General features: G+C 42.6%; 1 protein-coding gene across 1 annotated transcript; it reads left to right on the top strand.

The window, feature by feature from the left end:
• The first annotated feature begins 11,458 nt into the window (after positions 1-11,458).
• On the top strand, positions 11,459-13,956 carry LOC103724646 (guanine nucleotide-binding protein G(i) subunit alpha-2-like). The gene is made up of 4 exons (XM_008821776.3): positions 11,459-12,226; positions 12,314-12,467; positions 12,771-12,985; positions 13,524-13,956. Exons 1-3 carry the CDS (start codon positions 11,504-11,506, stop codon positions 12,959-12,961), a joined length of 1,068 nt encoding a protein of 355 aa, XP_008819998.1. The 5' UTR covers positions 11,459-11,503; the 3' UTR covers positions 12,962-12,985; positions 13,524-13,956.
• Positions 13,957-17,792: the final 3,836 nt, after the last annotated feature.

Below are 17,792 nucleotides of genomic sequence, written 5' to 3'. Positions count from 1 at the left end.
TAAGACTTTACACCTATGCTCAAGCCTATTTTTCATATCTCTATTATTATAGGTTGGTAAGGGCAAGGAACAGCGGGTCCTTGTTTGCAGAGACATGCTTGGCAAGGTCTGGAGGCGGGGCAACAGCTAACTGAACCAGAGAAATATGAGTTTTAACAAAATTATCAAGACCCTTAACAATGCAGGGTCCAAAAATCAGGAGTTAGCAGTAATGATGGGAACACAGACAAAGGTTTTCCTCTGGATTGAGGACTTCGCTTAGCTAATGTCTCTATTTTCAGAGAGAGATGTTCGAGGTCTCCTCAGGTTGGTGGCTTTCCTGGTCTGCAAGATTGGTCTCTCAGTGGTTTAGAGGTGTACTACTTCCTCCAGGGTCAGGGCTGCCATCTCTGGGGTTGGTGGTTGTGGAGGGAGGGTTTTATCGCAGGCAATTTTTATGTTCTGGGCTGGAATCCAAACGGGGGCTGGAACATTATCTGGAAAGACACAAGCATAGCCTCACCCTTGCATTAACAACAGGTGTCAATAATATGATGGATATATTTGAGCTTGCCAAAAGGAGAAAAATGAGCAGCATCCATTTGCCATATCTTATTTGGGAGGGTCCCAGTGGGTTGTAATGGCCCCAAAGGTAGAAGAGGGGCACAAGAAGAGCATGCATGGACCAAATGTTTACAGCTCTGAGCACAGACTGCGCAAAGCCACACTTGTTCAAAGTAGCAAGGAGGTCCCTGTGCCTGGGCTTGTGGGGTTTCAAAGTTGCCATGCTCTACCAAGGCATCAAACGCAATGTTTTGAACATTGGCATTTCTATTGTGCTCTGCCTGTTGTTTGCATTTGTCCTGATAAGCAGCCTTCCATAAGAGAAAATCACCTCCCTATAGACAGGCATGGGCAATATTCTCCAAGTCACAGGGGGTGTTGGCTGCACAGCTGATTGTATCTAATACCTGACCAAACCAGGGGTAATGAATGCCATCCTCAATGGCTGCCTTACACAGCTTTTTGAAAGTATCATGAGAATATGCATTCCAGACATTAGAGTTTTGTAGCCCTGTTAGATGGTAACTGGGAAAAACTGTGGAAAATCACCCATTGTATCATAGGAGAGGGGCCTAGGCAGGAGGGGCTTCCAGTCCTCCTCTGGAAGGGAGGGGTAGATGGACTGGGGGAAAACTTTTTAGAGCTAGTTCAAGATTGCAGAAAGTAGCCATCACCCCATAATGACAGAGCAGAGGCTGCCTTAACTTCCTGTTTTTCATCAAAGCCAATACAAGATAGTGGAGGGTAGCCACCTCCCCGTAATGGTGGGGCAGGGGTGATCTTGACTTCCTGTTTTTCATCGGGGGACCCTCATATCCTAATTTCTCATTTTTTTACCTCATCATCAGCAGTCATCGTTTTTGCATCATAAGAGAAATCAGTTAGTGTGGTTTTGACTGGAAACGCCTGGGACAAGCCATCCCCAATATCCTGTTGCTTTATCCCTGTTGCTTTATTTGTTTATCTATGTTTTTTAGTGTGAGATTATTCTGCTTGGGGCATCAGGGGGAACTCCCTGAAGTGAGGCCAGAATGGCAGTCACACTGGGGTAGAGCGGCCCAGATAATGGGCGCCTCTCCCTGACTTCTCTCTTTCTGGCCATGAGTAGCACACAAGCCCATTGCTCCAGATCCCAACAGCAGGAATCTGTAAACCAAGGAGCAAGAGCTAGCATTTCATCTAAAACCTTAGTTACTTCCTTCTCTATTACCATAATTTGACTACTCCTGAGGAGAGAAACCAGTGCAGCAGCATGGGGGCTGGCAGCAGCTGGATGACTATTCCCCATACTGGAGGTCACTCACCATGCAAGACATATCCAGAAGGACTCAGAAGCCATTCAGGAAGACAATCATTGGAGACAGGAACAACACGCCAAACTGAAGACTGCAAGCCAGAAGAAGAAGCACAGGAGAACAAAACCAGAGAGCACCCATGGAAGAATCACTGGCAAAGGAGGCATCAGGAGCCCCGAGTGTTACAGCTCCGTGGGGCAGGAGGATTTGTGCCCCATGTTGGGTGCCAGCTGTGGTCACCGCCAGCGGTGGCCGCTCCTCCGTTCTCGTGGGTGCTGCTCCTTCGTTCTCATGGGCATCGAGGCTGCTCCTCTGCTCGCCCTGGCCTGAGGCCGCTCTTCTGCTCTCCTGGTGCTGAGGCAGCTCTTCTGCTTACCCTGTGCTACCTCCTGTTGTCACCGCTTCTGCCCGGTCCCGGACTCCAGGGCTGGTGAGGAGACTGTGTCAGTGCAGCTGCATTCAGACACAGGAGACCAGGTTCAGTGACACAGGTCTGCTTTATTGCAGGAAGGCACAAGCTTATACAAGGGTAGTGGTCCAATCACAGCACAGCAAGTAGGATACCTCATTAGCACAACAGATTTAGCGTCCTATCACAGTACAGCAAGTAGGATACCTTATTAGTATAACAGACTTACCATCCTATAGCATAACAGACTTAACGGCCTATCACAGAATAGAGGGTAGGATGCCTCATTATCATACTGGGTTTCAGATTACAGAGCCAGGATTCCTGGACCCTGATAGTTGCAATATCACCCTAGACTCAAGCCTGTCTCCCACAAAAGGATATGGGAATGGAGAGATTTTCTAAAATAGAAAAAATGAGAAAGCCTAAGCAAGTGATGAAGGTCTGTGTAGGTTTGTTCTGATATATAAAAGATGAGATGAAAAATAATATACACATAATCTTAAAATTTCTGTGGTCATAGTTTAGTCAACTAGTTTAAGGAAAAAAATATATATCTAGTTAAAGTTTATCTGAGAATATTTGGTTTTTAACCTAAGCCCTATCTACATAGCACATGATAATTAAAAGACCAGACCAGAGGAACTAACCTTATTGGATGTTTAAAAGCCATAGTTTGAGGACTATACTAATGTGGTCAGAGGGACTTAAAGGACAACTTTTGCCCCTTGCCCTCCAAGGTCCACTAAGTTCCAGTGGACTGTGGAACATCTCTCAAAATGTCCCGTAACTGTGGTGAGTCACCTGTCCTCTTGTTCAGGGAGGACACAGAGACCCCACTAGATGGACTTGAACCAGTGTTCAAGAACTTAGAGGAAACATTTCATTCTTGCTTCCAAGTAAAGCCAGACATGATTGAACAAGACCTTTGACTTACCTTCACATAGATGGAACTGGTAAAAGGAGCCAGGGGCTCCTCCCAAGCCCATGTGACCCCTGAGGAACAGAGGTGACCCCTGAGGAACAGATCCTCAAATGACCTTAAGTGTAGAAATAAATTGATTTGGGCCAACTGTATGGCCTTAAACTCCCAAAAGGAAAGTATATCCAAAGAGTGAATTCATCAGTATATTTAAGAGTTCAAGGGATTACACTTCCCAGACATTAGGCTTAAGTCTATTTAAAAAGTTATTTACGGGTTGGAGAGATGGCTCAGTGGTTAAGAGCACTGACTGCTCTTGCAGAGGACCCGGGTTCGATTCCCAGCACCCACATAGCAGTTATGAACTGTCCTTAACTCCTGTTCCACGGTTGTGCTCATTCATTAAAGGAGTGCCAAGCAGGGTCACTGGACCCTAACCTGAGTATCCAGCCACTCTTCCCAGCCAACTAGTCCATCCTTGGAAGACAAGAGGAAAATGAAGAAGAACCCAATAGAGGGATGCTTTTGGAAGCCCTTGTTGAGAAACTCTAATGGACTCTCATATGAACATTTGAAAATTTCCCTGTTCTGACTTTTTTCTAGTTCCCTGTCTAGAACTTGTAGTACTAATTACTGTTGCCTTTACTTCTCCTTCACATCCCCTATTCATGATTCAAGGACTTTCTTTTCCCCTTAGGGACAACAGTTATGCAATTTGGGAGTCTTTTAGATAAACCCACTGAAAGGGTACTCCAATTGCCTCACCCTGCATCCCTGTTCAGCATGGAAGAAGCCAGAGTGGCCTGCATCCCTATTCCTTATTGGTAACTTGGGAAACCCCTTCAGAGGATGGCATGATAAGAATATGAGGTAGGAATTGGCTAGGCAGTTAGGGTAAAAAGACCCCAAAGAAATGTAGCCAGTTTCTTGGCTAAAAGTCAAAATGTTCTTGGGCCTTTTAGCAACACACTCTGTTCCAAGGGCCAAAAATATCAAAATGTCAAAAGTATTTGGGAGTTTTTATCTAATCTTTAAAAGATTTTAGGGTTATCTCTTCAGAGGGGGGAATGTTGGAGGGGAGGGAGTGGGCATGGATTTCATAAAAATACCTTATATGCATGTATGAAATTCTCACTAAAGTTTTTGTAAAAGTTAAAAAAAATTGCATGTACTTATGTTTGGGTCTTCTATAGTATTCCATTGTTCTATATGTCTATTTTTGTGCCAGTACTGTTCGGTTTTTTATGACTATAGTTCTGTAATATAATCTGAGACCTGGAATGGTGATCCCCCCAGAGTTGTTCTTTTTGCCCAAGATCGCTTTGGCTATCTGAGGTCTTTTGTGATTCCATATGGATTTTAGGATGATTTTTTCAAGCTCTATGAAGAATGTCATGGATATTTTTATTAAGATTGCATCGATAAATCTATAAATTGCTTCTGATAAGACAATCATATTCACAATATTGATTCTACCAATCCATGAACATGGTAGGTCTTTCTATCTCCTAGTGTCTTCTTCTATCTCTTTCTTTAGAGATCTGAAATTTTCATTGTAGAGATTTTTAATGTCTTTGTTTAGGTTTATTCCTAAATATTTTTTGAAGCTATTGTGAATGGGAGGGTTTTCTAGAATGTTTTTTCTGATTGCTTGTTATTGGTATATAGAAAGGCTACTGATTTTTGTAAGTTGATTTTGTAACCTGTCACTTTACTAAGAGTATTAATAATTTCTAACAGTTTTCTAGTAGATGTTTTGGTATCTCTTATGTATATCATATCATCTGCAAATAGAGATAATTTGACCTCTTCTAATTCATACTCCTTTAATTTTCTTCTCTTGTCTTAGTGCTCTTGCAAGACTTTCAAGCACTGCCTTGAAAAGGAATGGAGATAGTGGACAGCCTTATCTGGTTCCTAATTTTAAATGGGAATGCTTCCAGTTTTTCTCCATTTAGGATAATGTTGGCTATGTTTGTTGTATATAGCTTTAATTATGTTGAGGTATGTTCCCTTGAAACCAATTCTTTCTAGGAATTTTAGCATGAATCCATTTTGGATTTTGTCAAAGGCCTTTTCTGCATCTATTGAGATGACCATGTGGCTTTTATCTTTAAGTCCATTTATGTTTTATTACATTTATTGACAACGTATATTGAACCATCCTTGCATCTCAGAATAAAGCCAACTTGATCATAGTGGATGTCTTTTTGATGTGTGTCTATGCAATTTTTGAGTATTTTGTTGAGTATCTTTGCATTTATGTTCATTAAGAATACAGGTCTATAGGTTTCTTCTTTTTGTTGTATCTTTACCTGGTTTTGGTATTAGATTAATACTGGCTTCACAGAAGGAATTTGGGAGTTCTCTCTCTGTTTCTATGTTTTTGAATAATTTAAGCAGTATTGGTTGTAGATCTTTGGATGTCTGTTAGTAAAATTCTTCTGTGAATCCATCTGGGTCAGGGCTTTTTTCAGTCAGGAAGTTTTGTATTGGAGGTTTTGTATTACTGTTTCAATTTCCCTATATGTTATGCATCTGTTTAAGCTGTTGATCTCTTCTTGTTTTAACTTTGGTGGTGTCCATGATTTAGAAATTCATCCATTTCTTTTCAATTTTTGAATTTAATGGAGTACAGATTTTTAAAGTACTTCCTTACAATATTCTGGATGTTTTGGTGTCTGTTGTGAGGTTTCATCTCTAATTTTGTTTATTTGGATTTGCTCTTTCTTTCTTTTGGTTAACTGGGCTATGGAACTATCTAGATTGTTCAGTCTTTCAAAGAAGCAGATTTTAGATTCATTGATTTTTTTGTATTGTTTTCTTTGTTTCTATTTCATTCATTTCTGTTCTGATTTTTGCTATTTCTTCTCATCTGCTAGGTTTGGGGTTGGTTTGTTCTTGCCTTTCCAGAGTCTTGAGTTGTACTGTCAAGTCATTTACATGTGTTTTTTTTTGATTTTTTTTTGATGTAAGGACTAAGAGCTGTAAACTTCCCTCTTAGGACTGCTTTTAAGGTGTCACAGAGGTTTTGTTGCATTGTATTTTCATTTTCATTTTGTCCCAGGAATATTTTTCTTTCTTTCTTAATTTCTTCTTTGATTTATTCATCTTTCAGGAGTGTGTTGTTTAGTCTCCATGAGTTCATGTAGTTACAAGAGATTCTTTTGCCATCGATTATAAGCTTTATTGCACTGCGGTCTGATAGAAGGCATGGAATTATTTCAATTTTTTTGTATTTGTTGAAATTTGTTTTGTGTCAAAGACTGTGGTCAATTTTAGGAAAACTTGCATGGGCTGCTGAGTAGAAAGTATATTCTTTGGTGCTTGGGTGGAACATTCTATATATATCTGTTAGGTCCATTTCATGTAAGATGTCGTTTAGTTCAGATGTCTTTATTCTTTGTCCAGTTGACCTGTCTATTGAGGATAGTGAGGTATTAAAGTCACCTACTCTTAATGAGTTGGGGTTAATCTCTGTTTTATAGTCCTGTAGTACTGATTTTATGAAATTAGGTGCTCTAGAGTTTGATATATATATGTTCACGACTCTAATATATTCTTGGTCAATTATTCCTTTGATTAGAATGAAGTAACCCTCTTTATCTCTTCTGATTAGTTTTAATTTTGAAGTTTATTTTATCAGATATTAGAATTGAGACACCTGTTTGTTTCTTAGGGCCATTTGCTTGGATTTTTTCTTTTTTTTTTTTTTTTTTTTTTGAGACAGGGTCTCCCTGTAGCCCCAGCTGTCCTAGAACTCACTATGTAGACCAGGCTGGCCTTGAACTCACGGAGATCCACCTGCCTCTGCCTCCTAAGTGCTAGGTTTAAAGATGTGTGCCACCATGCCCAGCTTGCTTGGAATATTTTTCCATCTTTTAACCCTAAGATAGTGTCTATCCTTGAAAGTGAGATGAGTTTCTTGAAGACAACAAAAAGATGGGTTTTCTTTCTTGATCCATTGCACTAGCCTGTGTCTTTTGGCAGAGAAGTTGAGGCCACTGATATTTAGTGTTATTATTGAAATGTGTATATTGGAAGCTGTCGTTTTAATTTCTTTGTGTTTGTGGCCCTATTTTGTGTTTCTGTTATTGTATCTTTCTTTGTTTTCTTTCCATAACCTCTTGGGTATACTCATTCCTTTCTTCAGTCCTTTGTATTGCTTTCAGTAGTCTCTGTAGGACTGGTTTAATGGACGTGAATTCTTTCAGCTTATTTGTATCATAAAAATTTTTCTGTTCCCCTTTACCTTGATAGATGGTTTTGCTGGATAGAGTATTTGGGCTTGGCATCCATGGTTGTTTGAATTGGGAATACTTTGGTCCAGGCTCTTCTGGCTTTCATAGTTTGCATTGAAAAGTCAGTTGTAGGGACTGGAGAGATGGCCCAGCGGTTAAGAGTGTTGACTGCTCTTGCAGAGGACCCAGGTTCGATTCCCAGCACCCACATGGCAGCTATGAACCATCCTTAACTCCAGTTACAGGGGAATCCGAAGCCTTCTTCTGACCTCTGCGGCACTTCACGACACTGGTGCACTCACATACACTGGTACACATAAAATAAAAATAATAAAACACTTAAAAAATAAATAAATAAATCAGAAAAAAAAGAAAAGGAAAGTCAGTTGTAATTCTGATGGGTTTTCCCATATATGCAACTTGTTTTTCTCTAGCAGCTTTCAGTACCCTCTCTTTATTCTGTAAATTTAATGTTTTTACTACGAGGTGTGGTGGGAAGTTTCTGTCCTGGTCATGTCTAATTGGTGTTTTGTGTGCTTCCTGAATATCTATAGGTGTATCTTTCCTTAATTTAGAGATGTTTTCTTCTATAATCCTGTTAAAGGTCTGTTCAATGCCAGTGGCCTGAGAGTCTTCTCCTTCCTGTATGCCAATAATTTGTAGATTTGGTCTTTTCATGGTGTCCTGCATTTCCCGAGTATTCCATTTCTGTGTTTTTTTTTTTTTTTAATTTTACAGAGTCTTTGCTTAAGGAGTCCAGATCTTCAACTTTATCATCCAGTCTTGATATTCTGTTTTCCATTTCATTCATTCTGCTTGTGAAACTATCTCCTGTTATTTCTAGTTGGTTTATTGAGTTTTTCAATCCCATGTTCATTTCTGTTTGGGTTTCTTTCACTATTTCTATTTCTTTCATGAATTCACTTTTCAAGTTATGAATTGTTTGGGTATTTCATTAAGCCACATATTTGTATATTCTTGGGCTTTCATCATAAGTTTATGCCTTTTGTCTTTAAGTTCTTTGAGTTATTTGTATTTTTCTTTGAAGTTCTTTGATGTTTATGATTATTTTTTGATATTCTGCATCCTGGGTTTCCTCAGGGTTGTTCTCATTGCAGTGCACATCTGTAGGATCCGTGGATTTTGTTGGGGACATAGTCTCTTGGTTTTTCATATTTTTCATATTTCATTCTGCATTACTGTTTGGGCATATGGATGTTCTTTTTGGTTTTTGTGACCAACAGGAACTTCTATTCTGCTTTTGTTGAATTTAATTTTGGTTCTATTACTATTATTTATGTAGCTTGGTTTTACTTTTTGTTCCAGTATGGAAAATAAATTGTGGGTGTTTCAAGTTTTTGCAGGGTAATAGACTGGTCTAGCTGGATGGTGGGACAGGGTAGTAGGTAGGCTGGTCAGGTTAGTAGGAGGGCTGGTCTGTGCCAGACAGATCAGGAACCAATGGAGTTCTATGCAAGGGAGTTTAGCTAGTCTGGGTTAGGAAGCTAGTCCAGGGATCTGAGGTGAAAGAATTGGAGCCCATGTGGGTCCAATGCTGGCAGGGGACAGGGTAGGCATGGGGAGAGGAATGGAGTAGAAATGCAATGGGGCAGGATTTGACTTACCAGAGTCCTGGCTGAGCAGGTCTGTCTGCCTGATCTGGAGCCAGAGAAGGTGGAGGTGGGGGGACTGCCTGGGGAGGGACTTAGGGATCTATGGTAGAGTGTTTAGCTAGTCTGGGTTAGGAAGGTAGTCCAGGGATCTGAGGTGAAGGAATTGGAGCCCACCTGGGTCCAAGGCTGGCAGGGGACCTATTTTTTTTATTTTTAGATGTATGAGTGTATTGCCTGCATGCATGTAGGTGCACCTATGTCATGCAATGCCAATGGAAGTCAGAAGAGGGCAATGGATTCCCCTGGAACTGGAGTTATAGACAGTTGTTAGCCACCATGTGGGTGCTGGGAATAGAACCTGGGTCCTCTGCAGGAGCAGCTAGTGCTTTTAACCATCTCTACAGCCCTGAGTGCTTTATTTCATAATAAAGGGTCTCTATTTTTATTTTTTCTATGTATTATTTTTATTTTATGTGAAAGAGTGTATTGCCTGCAGGTATGTAAGTGCATCTGTATTGTGCAGTGCCCGTAGATGTCTGAAGAGGGTGTCAGAATCCCTGGAACTCGAGTTACAGACAGCTGTTAGATGCTATGTGGGTGTTGGGAATTGAACTCAGGTCCTCTGCAAGAGCAGTCAGTGCTCTTAACCACTGAGCTGTCTCTCCAGCCCCTCTGTACTTATATTTCTACTCATATCTCCCTTGGTCAATGATTTGTCCTGAGGTGCAAGAGCCTGGAAACTCCAGCAGGTGCCCTGGGACTCAGATCCATACCTATAGCAGAAAGACTCTCCAAGCCTGCAATTCTCACGTGGGGTCAGTTCTGGGCCATGTGCCCCCTGATTCTGAGAGCAGCCCCTGCTCCCCAGACTGTCAAAGGTCTCATGACAAATAGATTCCAGGACCAGAGCCCCAAGAATGGCTTTCTGTCCCAGCACTGTAGCTGGGTTGTCCTTTTCCCCTAGGGCTCCCTGCAAAGCCCCAACCAGTCCCTCTCTAATACCAGTTCCTTCCTGCCTCTTCCTGCTTCCCGTGGAGAGGGGAGCACAAGTCTGGGGTAAGGTCAACAGTGAGGGGGGCTAGGAGGAAGCAGAGGAAATCTGTCATTAGAGACTACAAGGCCCTTGTTGACACAAAAAGCAAACGCTTACCTCAAAAGGTATAAGACATAGTTTATTCTAGAATCAAATATGGGATGAGTGACCATGGCCTGGGAACACAGATTTAGGTCACCCCAAATTCCATGTTCCAATGAGGTAGCAATTTTGTGAACTTTTTTTTTTTTTTAAACTTTTATGTTGTTTTACTTGAGAAAGAGTTATACATGAGTGAAATGAACGAAAATCCTTTTGTTTGAAGGTATCAGTGAGCAAAGTCAAACGACTTTTATCACATCTATTGGGACAAGGAAAATCAAGTAAAATAATCAACAAAAGAGAAAATCTTTTAGAAAAAAAGGAATGCACATATATTTAAAATAAAAGGAATTAAAAATAAAGATCTCCTGAAGAGAAATAAAAATCATTGTTAAGTAGAACACTGTCTAACGTGTCAATCTAAAATGACCTTGCCTAACCAAAAATTGCATTTTGGAGCTTCGTCTGAGGAGACTGGATACAGTTATAAATATTTTTACTCACAAAGGTTTTATATTTTGTCAATCTCCCTGTTTTAGAGTCAGAATTTGTACTAAGAATAAGAAGCAAGGTTGATAATTTTATCTCATGAGGTACAAATTCCAAAATTATCCATGTACTTATCATTTACTCTGCTAATTGAAACCCTGTTATGTTGAAGAAACGACAATGGAACACTGCTTTTCTATTTGCAGTTTAAATTTCTGCATACCAAAAGCACACTAGTGCTAAACACTAGCGTTCAGTTGTTAGATTTCTTTTCATGAAAGTTTCTATAAAACTATAATCTCTATAGTGTCTGTGTGTAGAATTAAATGGTGCTCAGTTATTTTAAAATTTTTATTCTTTGTCACTTTCATCTATGTGTATAATGTATTTTGATTATCGTCACCCCAGTTGCCTCTCTTATCTCCCTCCGACTCCAGCTGGATTCCTCATCTTCCCAACATGCTCCCCATCTAATTTCATGTTGATGACTCAATTAGAAAGCTTGTTTATTTTTTTGATTTCCTCTTTTTTTATTAACTAAAAAATTATTTAACTTATTATTATAGTGATATGGGTGTGTTATTCCACCTTTCTGTGGTTCCAGGGATGAATCTCAGGTCATCAGCCTTTCGGGGCAAGTGCTTTGCCCATTGAGCCATCTCACTGAACCAATCTTAAGCTTTTATCTTAAAAAATATTTTCAGGCGGCGGCCGGGAAGGCGCCTCCCGCAGTCGCACGGAACTGCAGATCCAAGAGCTGCCAGCGCAGGACCGGCGGTGGGAGCGGAGTGGGTCGGGCGGGGCCGAGCCGGGCCGTGGGCCATGTGAGGGCCAGGCCGGGCCGGCGGACGGCAGGATGGGCTGCACCGTGAGCGCCGAGGACAAGGCGGCGGCCGAGCGCTCCAAAATGATCGACAAGAACCTGCGGGAGGACGGCGAGAAGGCGGCGCGCGAGGTGAAGTTGCTCCTGTTAGGTGCTGGGGAGTCGGGGAAGAGCACCATCGTCAAGCAGATGAAGATCATCCATGAGGCTGGCTACTCAGAGGAGGAATGTCGGCAGTATCGAGCAGTTGTCTATAGCAACACCATCCAGTCTATCATGGCCATTGTCAAGGCCATGGGCAACCTGCAGATTGACTTTGCAGACCCCCAACGTGGGGATGATGCCAGACAGCTGTTTGCACTGTCTTGCGCTGCTGAGGAGCAAGGTATGCTCCCCGAAGACCTGTCTGGTGTCATCCGGAGGCTCTGGGCTGACCATGGTGTGCAAGCCTGTTTTGGCCGCTCTCGGGAGTACCAGCTCAATGACTCGGCTGCCTATTACCTGAATGACCTGGAGCGCATTGCACAGAGTGACTACATCCCCACGCAGCAGGATGTGCTGCGGACCCGTGTGAAAACCACGGGCATCGTGGAAACACATTTCACCTTCAAGGAATTACATTTCAAGATGTTTGATGTGGGTGGTCAGCGGTCTGAGCGGAAGAAGTGGATCCATTGCTTCGAGGGTGTCACAGCTATCATTTTCTGTGTAGCCTTAAGCGCCTATGACTTGGTGCTGGCTGAGGATGAGGAGATGGTAAGAAACCAAGAGGATGTTGGTGGTGGGGACAGAGCCGGCAGAGGTCGATGGGTAGCTAATACCAACTTTATGTCCTTGCCTTAGAATCGCATGCATGAGAGCATGAAGCTGTTTGACAGCATCTGCAACAATAAGTGGTTCACAGACACATCCATCATCCTCTTCCTCAATAAGAAGGACCTGTTTGAGGAGAAAATCACCCAGAGCCCGCTGACCATCTGCTTCCCTGAGTACACAGGTGGGGCTCTACAGAGACTAACTCTGGGAAGGGGTGGTGTCCATCCCAAGAGGAACCATTGGAGACCTGATGGCCTGGTGGGTGCCCCCCTCTGGACAGAGGAAGACCACAGGATGCATGCCAGGCTGGTACCTCACTCGGGCATATATACTGTGTCTAGACACATAGGCATCTACCCCTGAACATGTGCAGATGTTAAACACTTGTCTGTAATGTGCAGAACCCTGCTGTACATGCAGGAAGGAACCCACTTCCTTGTGATATTCACAGATAGCATAAGTCTTTGCCATTTGTCTCCCTCAGGGGCGAACAAGTATGACGAGGCAGCCAGCTACATCCAGAGCAAATTTGAGGACCTGAATAAACGCAAAGACACCAAGGAGATATACACGCACTTCACATGTGCCACCGATACCAAGAACGTGCAGTTTGTGTTTGATGCTGTCACCGACGTCATCATCAAGAACAACATGAAGGACTGTGGCCTCTTCTGAGGGGCAGCGGGGCCTGGCAGGATGGTGAGTCAGAAGGAAGGCAAGGCAGAGAAACGAAGTGAGGGCCTTGAGCTCAGAGAGGCATGGGGTGGGAACTGAGGGTTCATCCTCTGGGAGTTGTCATCCTGGAGGAAAAGAAAGTGGGACAGTCAGGGACCAGAGAACAGAGGGAGACAGAAAAACCTGACTTTGCCCTGGACAGAATAGAAGGCTATCCAATCAATATTCCTTAGAGGAAATTGCCTCCTCACCACCATGTCATTGGCCTAGCCTACTTGTATGAGGAGACCTAGCTACCAGCTTTGTACTTGTTCTTAGCCATCTGTACCTTAGACCTGAGGATTCTAGGCCTAGGCCCAGGCCAGCCTCACTGGCCCTGGTATAAGTGCAATGACCACCAGTGTCAGATATGCACACCCTTGTAACCCAGCAACAGAAGCTGACTCCTGGGCAAGGCTGTGTGCCTGGTAACAAGTAAGAGGGAAAAAAGGTCATTGTCTAGAGAGGCAAAATGAAGAGGCACATGTGACCAATGCTGTATGTATCTATCCCCTACCTCCAGGGCCACCGCTGACTCTGCCCCCTACTACCCCTGAGGAAGATAGGGGCAAGAAGACCACGCTCCCTGCCTGTCCCCCCAGCTGCTTCTCCCCTCTTTCCTCTCTCTGTTCTCAGCTTCCCCTGCCCCTTCCCTCAGCTCCAGACTTGGGGGAGGGGTTGCCACAGGCCTCTCTCAGTTTGAAGCCTGCCCTTGTCTGAGGTGCCAGGAGTGGCCATGGTACCCCCTTTCCTGGGCATCTGTTCTGGTTTTCTGACTGTTGTCTTGTTCTAGGGGTGGGGGCACATGCAGAGTCTCCCAAGGCCTGTGTCTGGAGGGGTACCCATTTCTCCAGCCTGGACCCCTGGCTTTGTCTAACACCAGCCCTGACTACCCAGCCCAAGTCCAAATGTTTACAGGGAGCCTCCTGCCTACCCTTCCCCTTGCCGCTCGGAGGCCCCAAAGGAAAAAGCACAAGAAATGTGAGAGACATCACCATTCCTGAAGACCACAGTCCACCTGCTTTTTAAAGATGATGATGATGATGAAGAAGAAGAAGAAGAAGAAAGTAAAGAAAAAAAAACTGCAAACCTAGAAAACTTTTTAGAGAAAACCTATTTAAAACTGTCAGATCCTGACCAGCACCCACCCGATTCCCCTTTCCAGTGATTCCGTGCCTTGAGTGTGTCTGCGTGTTTACACCCATCCCTCTTTGGGCGGCCCCCTGCCCTGCCCTCCACGGAACTGGGTTCCAAGGGCTGTTCCAGATAACTGCCAACTTCACTGAGGGCCCTGCCTTGAGGCCCTGGGCCCAGGCTCCATTAACCTAAATGTAGCTCCTTAGCGCTAATCTAGGAACCGCCGCTGCCTGCTGAGGGGCCAGACCCCTCATGCCCTCGCCCCAGGCCTGGGTCCTTCAGCATTGAACACTTCCTTGCTTTTTTCACATGTTTTATGGAATTGTTCACATGGTTTGAAATAATAAAATGTAGAAAGAAAAAAAAATATTTTCAGAATCTGAGATATTAGCCTTTATAAACAAACATTGGGCTGTAGCTCATTTGCAAATGAAGGAATTTTCACAATGAATAACAGTTGTTGAGAGGGTTTAAATGTTAAATCATGATTTGTTAGATTACATCTGTCACCAGCATCTTGATGGTATAAAAGGTTATGATCTTTGCCTTTTAAGTGTCATCAAATTCAGCCCTCAATTTATTTATTTAATTTTATTTTAAATAAATAATTTATTGAGCATTTCAGACATGCATATAAGGTGTTTTGATCAAATCCATGCCCACTTCCTTCCCTCCAACTCCTCCCATATCTCCCCATCACTTTTTTCTGATAACTTCATGTATTCTTTCTTCTTCTTTGACTTATTTTTTTATGGGGCTTTAGGCTACTCTAACATTTCCCCCTCTGAAGACATAAACGTAAAATCTTTTAAGGATTAGATAAAAGCTCCCAAATATTTTTGACATTATTGGCCTTTGGAAAGGTGTATGTTGCTAAGAGACCCAAGGACAATGTGAGTTTTAGCCAAGAAACTGGCTACGTTTCTTTGGGGACTTTTTACCTTAACTGCCTAGCCAATTCCTACCTCATATTCTTATCATACCTTCCTCTGAAGAGGTTACCCAAATTACCAGTAGGGAATCAGGACACCAACCGTTCTGGCTTCTTCCATGCTGAACAGAGATACAGGTGGGGCAGTTGGAGTACCCCTTCAGTGGGTCTATCTAAAAGACTCTCAAATTGCATAACTCTTATCTCTAGGGGGAAAATAAAGTCCCTGACTGGTGAATAGGAGATGTGAAGGAGAAGTAAAGACAAGAATAATTAGCATTACAAGTTCTAGACAGGGAACTAGAAAAAAGTCAGAACAGGGCAATTTTCAAATGTTCATATGAGAGTCCACTGGAATTTCTTGACAAGGGCTTCCAAAAGCATCCCTCTATTGGGTTCCTCCTCATTTTTCTTTTGTCTTCTAAGGCTGGACTCTAGAGTGATGGATTCAGGATTTGATTTCAGGTATTTTGATAGCTGTTGGAGTGGTTAGAATCAGTGTCAGTTCCCTCTCAAAGGCTTCTAGATAGGTGGAGAAAACAAATTTATCCATCATTTTAGAGCATTAGCTGGTTATCTCCCTTAGATACAGGGGGACATTACAGTATTAGAAACCAAGATTTGAAGTCTTACATCTGAGCAGCACTTTCTGGTTAGGAACAAAATCATCAATGAGAAATAATTGTCTAAATAACTTTAAAAAAATTTATTTTATGTGTATGAGTGTATTGCCTGCATGTGTGTGAGTTGTGCAGTGCTTCGGAGGTCAGAAGAAGGCTTTGGATTCCAGTGCAACAGGAGTTAAGGACAGTTCATAGCTGCCATGTGGGTGCTGGGAATCGAACTTGGGTCCTCTGCAAGGGCAGTCAGTGTTCTTAACTGCTGAGCCATCTCTCCAGTCCCTAAATAACTTTTTATATAGACTTAAGCCTAATGTCTGGGAAGTGTAATCCCCTGAACTCTTAAAGAAATATACTGATGACTTTACTCTTTGGTTAAAGTTTCCTTTTGGGTGTTTAAGGCCATACAGTTGTCCCAAATAAATCAATTTATTTTTACAATTAAGGTCATTTGAGGATCTGTTCCTCAGGAGTCACATGGGCTTGGGAGGAGCTCCTGGCTCCTTTCTTTTACCAGTTCCATCTATGTGAAGATAAATCAAAGGTCCTGCTCCACCATTGTTGGCTTCTCTTGGAAGCATGGAGGAAATGATGCCTCTGTGTTGACCCTCCTCTTTATAGACTGGACAATGGTTCAGGTCCATCTGGTGGGGTCTCCACAGGCCCCTTGATCAAGAGGACCGGTGACCCACCACCATTATAGGACATGTTGAGAGATGCTCATAGTCCCCTGGACCTAGTCGGAAAGGGTTTATTCAGCTTACATCTCCCAGGTCGCAGTTCATCAGGGAGCCCAAGGTAGGAACTCAGGGCAGGAACCTGGAGGCAGGAGCTGAAACACAGGCCATGGAGGAGCGCCGCTTACTGGCTTGCTCTCCTGGCACCTCAGCCTGCTTTCTTATGCAACATAGTCCCACCTTCCCAGGGGTGGCACCACCCACATTGGGCTGGGCCCTCCCACATCACGCATCAAGAAGATGCCCCTCAGACATGGCCACAGACCAGCCCAATAGAGGAAATTCCCCAATTGAGGCTCCCTCAAACCAGGTGCATCAAGTTGACACTAAAGCTATCCAGCACACTTACCACAGGACATTTTTAAAAATAGATATTTAACATTCAGACTGTTTTTATTTGTAATGAGCCTTTGAATGAATCTGAATAGTTACTATTGAATAGAAGTGAACAAATTTCTTTAACAATATTATGTATGACATCAAATTTGTTCAATATATGATATATAACATGCTAATATATGACATATGTAGCATATAATATTACATATAATCTAATAGTATTACACATAACATGTAACAGTATTATGTAATATAGCTGTATTCTAATATACAAGAGAAGACTGACACTTTTTTCATCTCAATCACAAGTATCTTTGCATCACTGAAGGTCTGAGAAGGGGCATGGCCAGTAGTAGGAACACAAGACCCAGGGCAGGAAACTTTTCAAATCACTGAAAGGATCTACGTATTTCTAATTTGTTTTCACATACATGGTAAAAGCATTCTGCTGTCATCTTGGAGGATGATGATCAATGTACATCAATTCATTCAACTTTGATTAAACAAGGACATAAAGATGAGTAACATCCAGGTTTCCTGATAAGGCCCATAGGTCTGGTGCCTTCTGACCTTGACCATGTACACTCAGCCTCATTTTGTAACCACAGGAGTGCCCTGCCCTGCACCAGCCACACTTGACCTCTTTCAGGCCCTTGAACTTGCTAGGATTCCTCTCTCTATCAGGTCATTGCCCAGGTTAATTCCTTTCCTTCCTCTCTCTAGTTAATTCCTTCCTGTGCTTCAGCCCTCAGCTCAAAGAACATGCATTCTCAGGAAAGATAGTCCTGGTCATCTAGACCTGGGGTAGCTGACTTCCACCATCTAATGTTTGTTAGTGGTATGGCTTCTTAGTGGCACTATGTGTCTACCACACATCAGACTCTCTATATGATAGTGGAATGAACAGACACATCTGAACATGCGGGTCTTTGTTTTTTTTTTAATATATATATTTTAATATTTTTAGAAGAAGCATTTCATTACAGCTTTAACATATGTAATAACAGTTTCCAGAGCAAAGATACATC

This window comes from Nannospalax galili, unplaced genomic scaffold, assembly GCF_000622305.1.
Source record: "Nannospalax galili isolate Female #2095 unplaced genomic scaffold, S.galili_v1.0 scaffold207, whole genome shotgun sequence".
Classification (NCBI taxonomy): domain Eukaryota; kingdom Metazoa; phylum Chordata; class Mammalia; order Rodentia; family Spalacidae; genus Nannospalax; species Nannospalax galili.
The sequence above is the reverse complement of the archived record's forward strand: the minus strand, read 5'-3'. Positions and strand labels throughout refer to the sequence as shown.

Excerpts from the sequence above, each read along its gene's own strand:
- LOC103724646 (XM_008821776.3), top strand. The coding sequence starts at position 11,504 with ATGGGCTGCACCGTGAGCGCCGAGGACAAGGCGGCGGCCGAGCGCTCC. Across the intron at positions 12,227-12,313 it reads TGGCTGAGGATGAGGAGATG|AATCGCATGCATGAGAGCAT; the intron begins GTAAGAAACCAA and ends TCCTTGCCTTAG. Across the intron at positions 12,468-12,770 it reads CTGCTTCCCTGAGTACACAG|GGGCGAACAAGTATGACGAG; the intron begins GTGGGGCTCTAC and ends TGTCTCCCTCAG.